The 17,367-nt window shown below is 40.9% G+C and overlaps 1 protein-coding gene across 4 annotated transcripts in view; it reads right to left on the bottom strand.

The window, feature by feature from the left end:
* Positions 1 to 293: 293 nt before the first annotated feature.
* RABGAP1 (RAB GTPase activating protein 1) overlaps positions 294 to 17,367 on the bottom strand; it is a 60,828-nt gene continuing 43,754 nt past the window's right edge. For all 4 annotated transcript variants that reach the window (XM_072352575.1, XM_072352577.1, XM_072352578.1 and 1 more), the window contains 13 exons: positions 16,485 to 16,598; positions 15,518 to 15,592; positions 13,230 to 13,355; positions 12,544 to 12,687; positions 11,410 to 11,451; positions 10,931 to 11,059; positions 8,401 to 8,493; positions 7,704 to 7,814; positions 5,028 to 5,132; positions 4,482 to 4,565; positions 3,631 to 3,702; positions 2,921 to 3,118; positions 294 to 2,141 (listed from right to left, as the gene is read on the bottom strand). In XM_072352575.1, the coding sequence (XP_072208676.1) occupies positions 2,019 to 2,141; positions 2,921 to 3,118; positions 3,631 to 3,702; positions 4,482 to 4,565; positions 5,028 to 5,132; positions 7,704 to 7,814; positions 8,401 to 8,493; positions 10,931 to 11,059; positions 11,410 to 11,451; positions 12,544 to 12,687; positions 13,230 to 13,355; positions 15,518 to 15,592; positions 16,485 to 16,598 (1,416 nt within the window). In that variant the 3' untranslated portion in view covers positions 294 to 2,018. The remainder of the gene's footprint in view (positions 2,142 to 2,920; positions 3,119 to 3,630; positions 3,703 to 4,481; positions 4,566 to 5,027; positions 5,133 to 7,703; positions 7,815 to 8,400; positions 8,494 to 10,930; positions 11,060 to 11,409; positions 11,452 to 12,543; positions 12,688 to 13,229; positions 13,356 to 15,517; positions 15,593 to 16,484; positions 16,599 to 17,367) is intronic.

Here is a 17,367-nt window from a genome sequence, read left to right as displayed (position 1 = left end):
GCTAGGCTACATTTATTTTGCAGATCCAAGCAGAATTTGGAGGGTCATGGAAAAAAATGTTCTAAATTGGACATATTTGAGAAATACTGAGTCACAAGCCTCAAGCTGCACAAGGTCATTTTAGCAGTTTCTTTTTTCAAAGCTAAACCTACATTTCATTATATAAAGCAGTGTTGGCAACACCAAGAATATGAAGTCTTTTTTAGCAAAGTCCTTTGCAGCACAAATATAGTTCTGGTCTGACAGAAGCTTACAGATCCTAACGCTTCTATTTTAGGAAGAGAATTGGTTTTGTATTGCAAAATATTTAATGAATTTCCTGTTAAAATGAAATGAAACAAGGAAGTAGTTATACAATTTTACTCGTTTATATTTCAGTTCATAAAGTATACACACTGCAACTATGCTACCACAATGTCCACGCATCTAATATTGATGGAGTTACAAGTTTTGCTTTGTTTTTGGTATTAAACAATAGAGATAATGTATGCAGTTAAGGAAAAAAAGCTTGGACATAGCATGTTCTATTCTGTAGTTACAGAGTACATTAGCTAGCATTAGTACAGTAAACAAGAAAAAAGTAGAAATACAAAATAAACCAAATATCTTTATATACAAACCAGTGCCTCTTATTGTTACCAGCTTATACTCACACTGCACACGAAATTTATCCACTGATGCAATAGATACTTCAGCATAACACAAACCATTATAAATTAAAAAAACAAAAAAAAACCAACAAAAAATACAAGGTGCAAAACTCCATTCTACAGCTTTCTGGTGAGAACTCAGACTATCCAAAGAATAAGCAATCCAAGCACGTTTAGCACCTATTAGTGCAACTGCATCGAGCACAGAAAATGACCTACACAACCTCTGAACATGTTACCAGGGAAGCCAGTTGGACAGCTATGGATGCTCGCAGCTACACTCACGCAGTGATTTTTACCTCATATATATCTCAGTCCATTGTTTCTTTGTCCCATTCATACCTATGTGCAAAACTAATCCTGGAAGCTTTCTCAGAGCTTCGCAGACGGCCTGCGACAGGCGGGTAAAAACAACGAAAGAACAAAACAAACGAAAAAAAAACTGACAAAAAAAAACCAAAAAAGACTCAAATGTCAGACTGTCCACATAATTAGTCCTTGTAGCAATCCTGGTGCTGGGGATTTTAACGCTGTTGATATGTGGATCAAACAATATGACACAGAAGTGAAACGGAACTTTGCCAAGGATTCTGATCATTGTCGTCTAGCATTCAGACAAGGCCCTGAACCCCGCGTTGTGAAATTGGTTGGCAAATGCCAAAAAAAAAAAAGAAAAAAAAAAGAAAAAAAAGAGCTCAGAGTTGCATAGAATTGATTAGTAACAGAAAGAAACGCCAAACACGGAGCTGGATGCTGCGTCTAACTAAAACAAAGGGGGGCTGCGCCGACAGGAATGCTGAAATCATCCCCATTCCAGAACGAAACCTGTTACTTCCTACTCTCTACATCCTACCTCTGGGGACTGCTCTCTGGCACTGATGGACTTCTTGGTAGTTGTCTTTTTTTTCTTCTTTTTTTTTTTGTTTAGTTTTTCTTTTTTTTTTTTCCTTTTTTTTTTTTTTTTTTTTTTAATTCCATTAGTGACATTTTTCCTTTCAAATAAAATATTAAAAAGGTTAGAACTGTAAAAAAACCTATCATATGTAAACTTAACAATTAGGGTTTGGTAAGTTCTCGTACCTAGTGTGTGAAAAGCCTCCAGCCAGACCGCAGAATGGAGTGTTTCTCTGAAGAGCTTCAATCTAGCTACATCACCTGTTAAATATCAGTAGTATGAAGATCCCACGTCTAGCAATAAAGCCATTTTTGTGTTTCCATCCTTTTTATCACTGACCTATTGAAATCCCGACATGCTGTATTTCTATTGTATTTACATTCTGGTCCTCTCATGTCACAGAATTAAACATCTGGCCAAGGAAGGCAACAAAAGGTGTTGTGTTAAGAAGGTGTGTTTGACAGAACTGCATTTCAACAAGTCTCTTTTCCTTGGACTCCAGTCACTGTTTTTATAGAGCTTATCGTTCTGTTGAACCATGTTTTCTTTGCAGCTTGTACTTCATTCAATGCCAGACCCAAATGGTGTTCCAAATCCTGCAAACAGAAGATAGTTTCTTTAACTCGGTACGTATTCACAGCACAGCGTCACAGGAGTTGAACTAAGGAGGCTGTAGGACATCACAATTTCTCAGCTACCACGGAAGTCTTATGTAAATTAAAAGTAACACAACAGGAGATGAAAGAAAAAAAAAAGCTTTGAACAGCAAAGCAAGCCTGTGTCATTGCCCAAAGTGAAACACACAGCTTCCTTCAGCACATGCAAGGCCTTTAATTCTTTCCTATCTGAGAAGGAGGTATTCCCATAGGAAGTGGACTTCCTACAGACTTTCAGGTTTCTGGGAAGAAGCACCAGCATTGCATCTTTAGGCTAAAAGAACATTGTCAGATTTTCCATCAATACCTCAAATACCTGGAGTGCTTTCCAGTCATGTTTTAAGAAACATGTCTAACATTTGTCACATGTCAGCTGCTCATTTAACGTCGACTGTGAGATAAAGAAATGCGTGATTCAGTACTTTGTCAGAATTTGGATTTCCTCCAGGAAGTTGCAGTGTCAGTAAGTGCTGCACTGCAGCCACACGGATGTCTGGAGGTTGTAGGAGCTGGTTGGTAAATACAGTTCATGCCACCCGAATTGTTTTATCTGCACACACTAAGTTTCAGACCCAGTGTTTGGTGAAATAAGCTGGACAGGAAATAGCAAGTTACGGTTTCAACCAACAGGATCTGTTCCAAACCCTCTACAACAAACACACTTTTCCAGGAATGCAGACACACCACGTACAGTACAGAAAGAACCCCCAAAGTGTTACCTGTATTTTACATTCTGCTTCCACAAGCTGCAGTTTGGTCTGGGCCAGCTCAAGCTCCATCTCCCTCAGCTGGTTTTTCAGCGTTTCCTTCTCCTCATCCGTGTCATCATCTGAACCATCCTTGGCTGAGCTTGCAACCTTCACACGGCCTTCCTTATTGAAGAACTCACGGCAGTGTTCACAGTCATCCACTTTTTGCTAAAGTAAATACCTGATTGTGAATGCTTGTACCGGAGTGCTGACCACAGCCTTTTCCTGCCTCTGCTCTGGCAGCACAGCACAATGTGAGAGGGACTGCTAATGATCTGCAGCCTCTGAACTGCCAGGGAGCACAGCCAAGCAGGAGCTCCAGCCGCCCCCAGGTCTGTGGGCTCCAGAAACACTGCAGTACTTTTGGTAAAACTGTCTGGCCGAGATAATGGGCTAAGTAAGAGACAGCCAAGAAATCTCCTCCAGAAGAAAATAAGACCCCCCTCAGAACAATTAAAATGTATTACTGCCCAGCATGAGAATGTAGGCAATATAACAAGGGAGAGATGGCAACCACCCACCCCTCCCCCAAGGCCTCCCCCTCATAATCTTTCCAAAACTGCAAGTCAAGAAGGAATGCTCCTTCAACCATTGTTCTTGCTATGACTAATTATGTGCTTTCTGTTATGATTTTGCTAAGAGATTTAAACGTTGTAGACTGATTCTATCTCTTCTCTTACCCGTATTTTCTCAATTTCAGCTTTATTTGCTGTTTGTTGCTTTTCCAGACGCTCACTCAGCTGGGAACAAATCTGAAAAAGCAAAGTTATGTTACCAGACTATTTGGAAATGTAAATGTTACCCCAGATGAATGCTAAAGCATAAATAGACGTTGCAGGAATATTAGCATGGGCAGTTTTAGGGCTCTGAGAAAATCAGGAAAATTGGGATACTACTTTAAGTCATTCTAAACATATTCTTCTACGTCTATAGGAAATGGTCACATAATTTGGCCTTGCTACAGGAGTCCAAAAACAGGGAAAGCATGGCTCCTCTTTGGGATAAAGACACCAGCCACAACCCCAGAACTAGCGGTGCTTTTTGTGCTTTGTTGCTGTTTTTGTTTTTTTGAAGTCAGTTCCTCAAGACCTGTGCGATATAAAACATTCTGAAAGTTCCCATTAAAAAGATTCATCTATTTACTCCTTTGATACCTGATATCAGGTGCTCAAACTCCAAAGTAAAATCTCTAAAATGAAAAAGGCATCTTTCTCTCTTCTTGCATGCAGTTACCACCTGATGGAAGAACTGAAGATGGGAGAGCTTTTGCAATGAAGTGAAATTTAGATATACAAGAACCCATGTGAACAATGCTGGGCTGTCACCGAGGCTGTGAAACTGGTGATCTATAAAGACCAATGTCAGGAGTAAACAGAGCTGGCCATCATGATCTCAGCAGAATACAAAGCAATACCAAGTGCTTCCTGCTTAGCACAGCTAAAATGTCTCCTCAAAGGAATGACACAAATCTTCTAGAACGCCTGAGATTGCAATTTGCTTGCAGAACATGTAATCATTAAGTTATGCTTACCTGTTTGTAGTCACCAATTATAGAGCTGTTCTTTTTGATCTCTGACTCAGCTTTATCTAGTTCCCTACGACACATTTCCTTCAGCTGTAGAAAAAAAGTAAGAAGTTTATATATTTGAACAATCTAATAAACATATGGTATTTTCTCCTCCTTAACCTCAATACCTTTTGCACAGAGCAAGGCTTTACAGGGAACAAGGTCTATCTCAGCTATGTGCAAAGAGGGAAAAGCTGGATTTCGGTGGCTTTCTTTGCTAGAAAATTGACTAGTTTGGAGAAGTAAGTATTAAATGTACTGACAGATGAAGTTCTGTCCTGCCTCTTTGTGCAGCAATCCCTGGCACAGTCTGTGCCTTCACAATTTCAAGTAAAAAATTCACTACCCTGTGAAGCACCTGACAGGAAAGAATTCTGTTTTGCTGACGCTCTTTACACTACAGAGGAGGCACAAGGAGGACTTAGAACATTAAGCTCTTCCCACACTTGTCACTTTTTTCCCCATATCTGCACTGCACAGAAAAGTGAAGATGACAGAAGTGCTCCCAACCTGAGCTGATTCTTCTTCCAGGCGCCTCTTTTCTTCTTCTGCATCAATCAGCTTCTGCTTGGTCATGAGCAGTTCCTTATTCAGAGCATCTGCCTTTTCCTCTGCCTGGAACACAGAGCAGAGTACAGCACTGAAGAGAGGCTTCCTTGTTGTGTGGATGCTGGTAGGCAGCCATGACTGGAAGCTCCATTAGGTCACAGCCAAGAATGCTGTCCTTTCATTCTTGCTAAAAAGCCTCTTCATTGTTACTAATAGAAGTAATATTAGGAAAACTACTCTTCTGAAAAATAACATCTACAATTCAAATTTGTAATGAAAACAGAATTCATTAAAGAAAACTCCTCCATGATGCCTACCAATGGACGTAATACCATCTTTACCAGGTCAGATTCCTCTTCTGTCCCACCAGAAAGCACACGCTCCTTTCTTACTACATTTTTCTTTTAAGGTGCACAGCTGTAAAATCTTGGGCTGTTCATAAGCTGCTCAAAACTACCCCTGCAAAGTAAGACAGCTTTTCCTGTCTCATACACAGCAGCTCAGTACTTCCCAATAGGTGCATGCATTCAACATAAAAATAGATCAGTAACTCAACTGATATATGAAATGTTCAGAAAGTGGCTGTACCATTTCCCTTCAAAGGCAGAAAATCAAACAGTGAATTTTAGTCCCTTAAAGCCCTGCTGATCCTTTAAAACAGATGGCAAAGGCAAAGAGAACATCTTTTCATTATATGTGGTTTTTAAGCCATTTTAAAGTTAAAGGAAAGTGGGATATGGGAGTCCAGCAAAAGCAGAAAAAATGAAGCCTATTTTCTGGTCTGGTGCAAAGGTTATTAAGGAAATTCTTGTATTTCCAAATGCTTTGCTTTGATCTTTTAGGCTGCAAGATTTCAGAGACACTATGGAAGTATTAGAAAAGGTGTATTAAACAGCCTCTTTTGGTACTTCTCTTTCAGGACATCTGGCTAATAGAATGGAACTTATCATTGCAGCTTCCAATTAGAAGAATTAATCAGGGTCCTAACATAGGATGAAACCTGCCTGTCTCCTCCTGGGGTATCACCTGAATGCCACCAACATCATTTACCACTTTTGAAGGCCTGAGCGTTACATATCCACCAGAGTATCTCAAAGACTTTACTCAGTTTTGTTCCTCTCTTAGCTCTCTATTTAAGCGAATAAAAGCTCATCTGGTTTATATGGGCTACAGCCACAAGCAACAGTTACTAACAGATACAAAAACGTCTCCGCTGCCTTGTTTTTCATATGTTGGGTTTCTTTGCTGCCATCCACCTTCTGAGAGCAACCACTGGGCACAGCCTTCTGTGAGCTATCTCCCATACAGTGAGAAAGCAAAGGTAACAGGAAGTGAACATAACAATGCTTTCTGAAAGCCCCGCATGGAACATACTTTTATGCCTCACGCATTTCTAACATTACAGAGCAGCAGATGTAACAAACCTGAAAGCCATAAAACAAACTTCATTAAAAGCAGCCTCATCCATTAGCATCACCATTTACAAGGAGTATGTTTCCAACAGCCAGTTTCCAGGAGACCATGGGAAACCTTGCCTTCTCTGGAAGCAGATAAGCTGAAGCACTTTTAAGCCCGTCAACTCCTGCACTACGTGATTTTGGAAAGTTGTTTTCCTCTGAGATTTAAAAAGCACCTCATCTCAATGCGAATACCAAACATAAGGACTTGATGGACTAAATGTGGCCCAGACTACGAGGTGCATTACAAATGCCAGCACCTTTGCATGTCACGTGAAAAAGCATAACCTAAAAAAACCTCCAGGACATGAGTGTGTAATGAAGGGAATGCAGAGCAAGCTTAAAAACAGTTACTACAACAAAGCAAATCTGAAACTTCCTGCAGGGTGCTCTGCTGGTATGGAAAACAACCAATGGTGATGAGCTCGTGTGGGTGGATTTCAACAACCCAACCCCAAACCGCAGAAACTTTTCCAGAATTGCCCAAGGTATCTGAGGATCTGATCGTACTCAGAGTCAGACTCAGACTGGGAAGTTTACTTGGTACCAAAAGCCTGACTTCTGTGAGCTCGTGCTCATCTGAAACCCGTTGAAGAAAAACAGAAAACGGAATCCATGCCATCATTTTTTAACAATCTGAAGGCTTGATTTAGCTCCTGCTGCACTATGTGGAGAAGAAAGTAACTGATCAGGCACAGGCTCAGAACCTCTCTTCTCTCTGTAGTCTGAATGCTGTTCATAGGAATCTGTATTTCAGTTGCTGGTCCTGTTTTTTGTGGGTATCTGACTCAGGTCTGTATATCATTCCGCAGTATGGGCATGGAGGAAAGAATCCTAACCCACCCAAACCAACTGTACCACATTTTGCAGCATATAGGTACCCTGTAATGGTGCTTCCCCACACCATGTCATGTTATGATCTGCATCTGCTCAGCCTGTTGTCCTGACAGGACAAGTAGCCCAGTAGTCTCATAAAACAAAGGCAATCCCTAACCCTGAAGGCAAGACACAAGTGAAAATACATTCCAAAAGGAACAAAGAACATGGGATTTATCACCTGTCAGCAGACAAGTAAATATTACAAAGTATGAAAATACTTTGTGATACTCCTGATGAAAGGAGTCACTAGAAATTAGCCCCAGCACCTTGTCTCCTCTACGGAGCATTGAAAATGTCTTACATTGTCCAGATCTTTCCGCAGAGCAATCTTGCTGGTCACCAGTTCGTGTGCAAGGTCATCATTTTCTTGCTCAAGCCTCATGTTTGCTTCTTGTAGGCGCCGGTTCTCACGCTGCGGGTGGACAAAAAAGTCAAGAAAAAGGTTTTGCTGGGTGTCTATCTATAAAACACAGCACTCTGCCTGAATGTGAATGTCCAGCTTACATCTCAAACACTGGAAGACAGCTCTACTACCTGCATGAAATTCAGTGAGGACAAGAGCTGCTAACCATACAGTAAATACAAAGTAAAGCAAATTAAATATTAGCCTTGAGAAGAAACCACACATTAGTAACTCATCTACTACTTGTTGAGCTAGTGAGATGCTTCTGGAGAATGCAGTGGTAGGAGTGTCACTGCACCAACACTTACCAAGAGGTTCCTACAGACACTCATTCCCTAATGGCTGAAAATAAAATTTCCATGCTGGAGAAACGTGACAGTGGATGGCAGTGGGGAAGCCACTCTGTATTCTCCTACTGTTCCCATCACACAGACAGATGTTAAAGTTTACATAAAACTCTTCAGCTTAACACATGTAAGTGGATGCACGTCTACATGCGCTTGTCAGAAGATGAAACAGCTTAAAGAAGAAAATCCAAGTAGGCATTTCCTGCAGGTACTGCAGGTTACATCAGATTACAGTAGGTAAGCATTACCTCAAATCTTTCTATTGGATCCTCCTGCTGCGCTTGCTGCTCTCTCATGGTGTGATATTCCTTTTCATATTTCTTCAGCTTCTTCTGGCTAATCTAAATGAAAGCAGCCTATTAGTTCCTGTCCAGAACATCAATAAAATATATACAATTCACAAAGGGTTACGGAATGAGCTTTGGGCAACTCCTGCCTTCTCTAAAACACGGCTAACAACCTTTTTTTGAGTGTCAAACCTTTGGATATGATTAATAACATAAATAAATGTTAAAAAATCAAATCTATTTCACTCACTATGATCACAAAAGTGTCCCTCCCTCTTATCCTTTTGTGGAACACAGAAAGTGTTAGAAGGGGATTCCTAGCAGCACCCTACCGGAGTTTTCCTTGGTACTACACAGCTGTTGGATGCCCAAAAGATACAGTAGCTTAGCAAAACTGAATCTTTTGAAACCCACCATACGTGCTTAATTTCTGACCTAACATAATGCTGAGGTTTCTTCAATTGCTTTTTAAACTGTAACATTTATCATCATGTTGAAGTGTTTACTTTAAAAGAAACTACAAGTGCAAATGCAGTTTTCCCTTCTGTAAGAAAGGAGAGAAATGCGGATTAAATTCAGTATTTTGTGCAGCGTTCAAGTCCTACAGGGAAAGAGAACATATAAGAACTGCATCTGATCCTGACCAGCACCCTCCCTGGTGCCAGCTACCGGGTGTGCGATGCTCTACAGGAGTTTAGTGTCAGTCTGTGCTAAAAGCACTAACAGCATTTCACATGCGAAGCAATACACATCTAAATTAAATCACCAGTAAGAAAAGCTGCTCTACCCTTTATTGTTACTGCAGTAAACCAAATAACATGAAGCTATTAGAAAATATTTTGTCCGAGGAACAAATTTGATCTGCATAAATGACTGCGAATGGAAAACATGCTTCAGCTTCTCTCACGTTTGTTTCCTATCATTAACAATCTTACTTGAAATGAGCTGCAGAAAACTGGTAGCCAGGCTCCCCCTAGTGAGAACTGCACAGAAACATGTAGTTGAAGGTGCTTCCGTTGAGTCCTTTCAGAGAAACCAGCCCATGTACCTGCAGTGTGTCCAGCCCTATTACAACTGCAGCAGTGATCCTTACTCAGCAGCCCAGACATGCAGAGTATTAACCCTTTACCTACAATACAGCCTGTAACTTAGAAGATTATTTCACTGCTCTGCTCCTGCTGAACTGCACTAACTGCTGGGTTTCATACACCAAATCTCAAGCTATGTAAAGGTTAGCTATTGAAAGTGAGGCATCCAGCCACACGAGAGGAAGGGGAAGAAGCCACACTTCTAGTCAGACCGTTCAGAGTGCATTACACTTGTGTTCTCCTGGATGCTAATAAATGAGGTGATCATGAGAACATTTACTACGGCCACCAGTTCTTGATACTGGAGCCTAGCAGGAATTGTGCTCAGGGAATCAGCAAGGCCTTTGGGTCTCTGTGGTGACAGCAGAAGGCAGAAACGAATGCTGAAGTCCCACCAGTATTTCAAGGGCACTGAAGACTCACTTTAAGAAATTACTGCTGTCTCAAGCTCATCATTTACTGACCTCCTTTTCAGCAGAATGCTGTTGTAATCACAATGCCTCTGCTAGGCTACTTCTCCCTTCCTATAAATGATTTATTTTAACATCAGGCCCTTTTCTGCTCAAAAGCGCTTCCAGATGCAAAGCTGGAGATTTCTACTGACAGCAAAGGACTTACATTTTAGGTCAAAGAAAGCAACTATGTGCAACGTCCAATCAGAGCCAACACAGCACCTGTGCACAGCCCAGGAACACAGTTTGCACTTTCTCCATAAACTTCCATTTAACCCCCTGAGAACACACAGCGCTCAGGGAAGCAGTGCACAACCTTCACTGTTTGCTTTAACTGCTTCACACAGCGCTGGGAATGAACGGAGATTTGGCAGAGTGGGAAGAAAAACAAGTTACCTGGAAACACGAAAGGCAAATGCAGTCATTACACCTGATCTTGACCAGACCAGCATTGTCTGATCTGTGGCTACTCTTCAATGATTGGATGAATTCAAATAGCTTGCTTACTTTGTGATTACTTCCTAATTTCTACACTAGTGTCATAAGAAATGCTTGAGTTCTATGGAGAATACCAGTGTGCGTATTGCTGCTACCCCACAATGCCCTGCTGTTCACGTGCTGAGGAAGACTGTAATTATGCACTGATGCTGCAGGAGAATCCTAGTGAATTTGCAGAGGAAAAAAAAGATTCTGCACCACACCAGTATATTTGACCAAAAGGGAATAAGTTTGTAACAGTAACATTTGTTGAAATTCCATTTTAAGGGTTTGTGTATGGTTTAAGGGTTTGTGTTGGTATAAAGCGTATTTAATGTCGCTGTATTTGACGCATAGGGGTTAGCAGGGAACAAACATAACCCCCACTGCCCCAGACTAAAAGAACTTCACTGTGTACCTCAGAAATTGCACCTGCTGAAGATACGCTCACAGTTGCTACCACCACATCTTTACCTTCATGTTGCAGGCCAACTCCATCAGCTTTTTTGCATTCTCCTCTGAGCGGTATCTCTTGGGCAGCTGCACACGGAAGAATTTTAAAGCCCCTTCGAAGTCGGTCAGCAACAAGTCATCCTTGGTAGTCTGCACACAACGAAAGAAAATCAGCAACTGAAAATAGATTTGGGACAATTACCGAATTCCCAGAGAGAACACAGCAACAACAGTTTTGTAAAGCTCCCAATAATGTATCTTCTGGTGAACCTTCAGTAAACAGCGTTTATTTCTATTTCTGCAGCTTTCCTTTTCCCTGCCACCCCATCTCCAAAAGCTGCTGCACCAAGAATGACAGACAACACCATATGCAATGCAGGAAGCTCCTACCTTAAAAAAATATATAATTAAAAATCTAATTAACAGGCATCTTAATTTTTGCTATCTGGCACAACAGCACCGTGGCACAGAAAGCGCTGTGTTAAAGGTTGGATACTCACTTTTAATAATCCCAGCGCAACGTTAAAGATGACACTTATTCCCTAGAGAGAAAAATAATGACAAAATAAGTTAATTTCTTGGTATTTGCAATCCTAGTTTTTAATGTAATTGCTGGATTTTGTTGTTAGTCTTGTTTCTGTGGACATGAGAACAAGGACACAAGTGCAAACAGGCACTACATCAAATGACGTTACAAAAAGGGATCTTCACTGCATTGCTATTACTGATAGCAAACCAATATTTCAGCACAGCTTTTACTATCTTAATCGTTCTAAACTCCAAAACGATGAAGGTGCTGCACTTTATTTTTTAAGCTCAAGAATGATTTAATTTTCATACAGCAACTTCTGAAAACACTGAACTCAAATGCAGCAAAACGTACATGAGTATATTAAATTCTAGTATGCACAAGTTGGGATAATTCTTGTAATAAAAAAGAAAGTAACTCACTTCAGGACAGAGACTCACATCATCCACTTTGCCACCATTTGTTAGAGGCATTTCACTTAAGCAGGCTGGCTAATTCTAACAGTCCCTACATTCAGCAGCAGCTTCCTACAACTTCCTACAGGGTGCCTTCCCTGATCACAGCACAGAAATTGGTTTTCTTTTCCCATTGAATTTTTTTCCACTCTTATTTCAAAGCAATAAAAAAATTCAGCGTTCACTAGGAACACATTTACTATTTGCGAATTTAAAATGTGTTTCTAAACAAATGTAACTGATTCTCTAGATACCATCTGCTGCCTTCAATTACATTGGCACACAGACAAAGTAAGCATCAGATGATAACAGAGAAAGGGTAAAAGTGACCAGCAGATTTATGAATGCTGAAACCCTTCAGTGTCCAAAACTTAGACAAACTGTACCACTCCACATAAGCAATTACAGATCTGGTGGAGAATGCAGAATGATGTTAATCAGCCAGTAAAATAAATCTTTCATCCATGCCTGTAAATTAACTAACATCCCACAAGCACTGCATGGAATTACACCCATATATATATATATATATTCCTGATTCATTTCTTTAAAATGCTGAGAACTCATGGCTGGTAACAAGGATGTGAATCCAGATGGCAAGAAACAGTCAAAAGTTATTAGCAGTGCAAATCTTCAGTTACAACACGTACCTCACATAAGAGTAAGTCAATAATATGGAAGACCATGTACAGAGGGAATTTTGCCGTGAACAGTGTAAGGAACCACTGGGAAGCATACATGTGCGCTTCAAGGCTGATGTCCAGAAAGTGGTTATACAGATCAGGAATGTATTCCTAATAAAATAATGGAAAAAGTAAGGAAGAAAGAAAGAAAAGTTAATTTACACGAACTTGGAGGAGCAGTTGAAATCCCAAAGTGTAACAGGCAGGTTTCTGCATCCACCCATACCTGACAGAGCAGCTGCCTGACACACTAAAGAACCTTCCAAGGACACTGAAGGCTCGGCGTGGACGCTCAGAACGCTGTATTAAAGCACACTGAGCCCCGTTCCTGAGCTCTCATCCTATTGAGAAGCCCAGGCAGCGCTGGCTGACCCTGCAAGGGCACTGCAGCTGTGTGCAGCGAGGCCCCTGCAGGGGCAGTCAGTAGGAGAGCCGCCCCAGGGGTTGGACACGTCAGCCCTCAAACCCACCGCGCTGCCCACAGGGGCTGACAGGTCTCTGCTCAGCACTCTCTATTCTTGGAAAGCCTTCAGTCTGGATAGTCCTCACTCTTCCTCCTTACTAAGAGGCGACAAACGCTATTCATGTGTAAGATAAACAGCTTGTTTTGCTGGTCTGAACTGCATTCACTTCACACAAGTCTGAGCCCCTACCTGCATGAGGCGCTCCAGCTGATAGAACTTGCAGTGCAAATCTTCAAAATTTTGTTTGAAAAGTTCCCTGAGTCCGTAATCAAACATGATTTTGACCAGAACACTGAAAGCTTGCTCTTCAGGCATCTGTGAGAAGAAAGCGTATTTATCACAGAGCATGTAAATCCTTCACACCATCTGCCCTTACTGTGGTCTCCTCCCTCCTACTGAAAGGCCGAACTGTTACTACTTTTTAACCCACTTGCAGCCAGTTCCAAAGTAACCAAGAGTACCAACACACAAAGTGAGATCTGGCGTTGGAAACAGCCCTTCATTCACATTCAGTGGAATAAACCAATTCCACGTCACCCAACTAAAAATACATCTTTCAGACATCAGGACCAACGCAGCTTCTTGTCGTATTTGTTGCACATCATGCCAGAATCCTACAGATTTCCAACAGCCTAATTCTGTCACCTACGTAACTAAGACAAATGCAGTATGATCAGAGGATGTTAAACAAGATCTTTCCCTTATTTTTAGCTATACAGTTACCTTTTTTAATGACATTAATTACATTTCACGCTTGTTTTTCAGCTGCCATGAATAAGACAGAGCAGTAATTGCTAACAAAAAATTTATCACAACACATCACTGGTTTAGGAAGGTTCAATATCCCATCCCTGCCAAAAACCGAAGATACGCTCATCACGGCTTGTCAGTGTTTAGACATTTCTCCCAAACACAAAGATTCAGCTTTCTATATTTTATAGTAAAGTCTGACTTCAGGCCAATCACTTGTTCCTATAAAGGCCAGAACACCCACCTCAGGATTCTATTATGAATCTGCAGATGGAGTTTGTTAAAACTGAAAACTTTGCTGACATACACTGGTCTGGTAGTGATGAACTCCATTTCTACAGTGCTTTTCAATATCTGTATTCCCTAGCAGCTGTACTCCAAAGGCTCATTTCAAAGAAACCTATTTGAAATTCAGCCTTTTTATTGCATACTTTATTTCCACAGGCAATACCTAACTGTTAAAGAATTCTCCATTCTCCAAGAGTCTCTCTAATGCAATGGATATTCCAGAGATGGACATAAGACCATGAAAATCAGAGCATGTATGTTTCAGTGGAAGCGTTCAGTTCTCCTATCAGGAAATACCACCCTTCTTGATCTGATTCAGTACAGTAATAAAGAATTAATTGGCTGTCAAGTAAATGTTTCCTATTACAGTTGCAATGAACTAGAAGGTTGTTATGATTACTCATTTGGCTGACGTTTAAAAAGAAGTGAGTTTGTGTTATGTTCTGCATCCTCCACTGACTTTACGTTATAGAGGATGCCCCATGAAGACCAGACTTCCACTGAAAACTGCAGAGACGCCTTCATACTCCGCTCTCACTGGTAGCAACAGTCACTAAGAATCAGCTGGGGAGAAGAAATCTCCTAACACTACAGAGCTTAGGAACTGTTCAGTTGCAACTGCCCACCTCGCAATGCACACACTGAGAAAAAGCAGACGCTGTTTTAAAAAAGAATGGTCTATAAATAATTTGTACTGATTTCAAATCCTCTCGTATTTCCTAACCATGAGCAAATGTGGAATTTTTGCTTCTGATTTACAGTAAGCATCAAACTTCCTGCCTTCTGAACACCCCAGCAATTAAAGGATATTACTCTGCTGAGGACACTTTTACCAACAACATTAAGTTAAAAAAATATATTCTTAACAAAATAGAAAGCTATTTTATCCTTCAATAACCTCTAAAACCAAAAAGCACAAAGGCCCACAATACAGAAGCAGTATAATGTTCAAAGTACTGAGGCCCACTAAGAAACTGACATCCCATGAATGCCACAAACACACTACTACTGTGTATACACAACACAGGCTGATTAACAACCGTTCTTCTGAGTGATTTCAATAGAAAGGTCTTCTAAAAAGCTTAAATCTGACCTTGAAACCCTGTAACAGAAACATTTAGAGTTGTCTGATACACAAACTCCATGCCTACTAGTGATCATGAGAACAAGCCTGTGGAGTTTCAATTGGAAGGGGTCCTGAAACAGAAACACAGTGAAATGAACACTGACTGTAGACAAGAGTTGTTATGAATACTACAGTTAGTTTTAAACAATTTACTGTTCTGCCTAAAATCACATTATTATTGACCAACATTTAAGTGGATACGCAGCCTGCAACCCCACTAGTTCAGGAGTTACCTATGTCTGTCCCAGACATGTGGAGCAATATTTATTCTTAAGCTTAAAACAAACTGGAGGAACAAAAAACCATCACTTACATGTAGAAGCAGCACAGCAGCGAGAAACGATTGGCCTTGACAGTAACCAATCTCTTCATCATAGACAGAATAGGCCTAAAAAAGGAATCCAACTTTTTATAGCATATCTGAGCTAAAAGCACAAAGAAAACAAAATGTTGCACTGATCACAGCGCCATGAAATTTTCATGAGGTGTCCTGGTGCCATCGGTGTCATTCAAAGGAGAGGATAACCTGTGTGAAAATCAAACCATGGCAAACAGTAGCAGCTGCTGGTTACAGTAATGCAGCAAGACTGCTGGAGTCTATTAAGCTACTTATCTGAGAACTTTTACCCCTAAACAGCTTCAGGGATGTTAGGAGGTAATTTGCGAAAGAGAAACACCAGTAACACAAAGAAAGAGCGCTAAAACATTCCATATTGCTTCTTCATAGCTGCATTTTGCCCATGTTTGTCACACTCAAAACAATTCAGCTATCTCTGCTGCAGAAGTGTTGGTCAGGGAGGCCTGTCACAAACACACACATGGGTTTCTATTTCAATCTATCCAACTATATTAAATGGGATGAGCAGCCTTCCTGCTAACACAGGGATGGATCCCTTTCTCTCTCACTGCCTCTTAACCTTCAGCTGAGGATCTGTTGTGTCCCTGTCTCCACATTCCATCTTTGGATACAAGGGGAAAAAATGACAATTTCTAATCTGAAGTTTTCTTCCTCAACCTCAATCCAGGCTGATGTGTCTGGAATAACGTGAAGATTCTGTACTAAACAACTCAGTGCTCAGGAATCTGGAGGGCTTACTACTGCAGATCACCTGTCTGAATGGCACAATAACCAGGAAAACAACTGCAATGAAGAACAAGTCAGAGTCTGCCTCTGAGATACAGTAACTAACTGTATTCTCCACACATTCTTCTCACGTAACAAAGATACTTCTGTCAATGATTTTAAATACACGCTACCAGAACAAGAATGTAAAGAATACCTTGCATATTTTGTACAAGGAGTCCTGACCATCTCCTCCGGTATCTTTAAAATAATCATGAGCAGGAAACGTTCGATTGATGTCTCGGGTGATAGCACTGTCTTGTGGAGACTCCTATTAGAAAAAGTAAAAACAAAAATTGAGGTAGTTTAAACTAAAACATGTCAGAAGAGAATAAATTACTCTATGTGAGGGCAGAGAATCAAGGGATTGACATCGTGTTCTGCGCACTGTTCTATATTTAACAAATACAGTCTACTCAACCAGAACAGACTGCCTGCTGGCTGGCAGCTCCAGATCACAATCTTGATAGATTTGGTTACCTCAGCACATCTGGGAACAGTCAGCGAGTGGCAGAAAAAGCACACACACACACAAAAGCATTCCGGGACATTGCAATGCAGACAGCAGCCTTCCCTTGGAGCCTTCCAAAGGCAATGCTGCCTGGTCACATTTCATTTATCTGAAACTGCGGAGGGTTGCAAACAATTGTAAGCAGCTGCATGCTGCCGTCCTAACTTCTTTCATTCATTCTCCTAAGAGCCTCAGCTAGTGAAACCACTCTCCATTCCTTCCATAAAATTAGGCAATGCAGAAGGAGAAAATTACATGAGCAGCATTCGGCAAAACATAATAAAATGCAGGGACCGCTGCCTATAGGAACAGGGCAGCTCAGCATCAGGAAGATGGGACTCTGTTCTCTACATTTCTCTGATGCAATCATTTTTAGGTGTCTGAAGTGCTTTGAAAGCTGCACAATAACAGACAGCACACTGTTATGGCTCCATTAAAAAAAACATGAAGCATGAACAACAGACTGAAAGGATAACTGGAAGAAACACCATGCGAGTCTGCATCAAGTCCTACTCAAAACGTAGTGAAA

Source organism: Excalfactoria chinensis, chromosome 18 (genome assembly GCF_039878825.1).
Source record: "Excalfactoria chinensis isolate bCotChi1 chromosome 18, bCotChi1.hap2, whole genome shotgun sequence".
NCBI classification, from domain to species: domain Eukaryota; kingdom Metazoa; phylum Chordata; class Aves; order Galliformes; family Phasianidae; genus Excalfactoria; species Excalfactoria chinensis.
The sequence above is the reverse complement of the archived record's forward strand: the minus strand, read 5'-3'. Positions and strand labels throughout refer to the sequence as shown.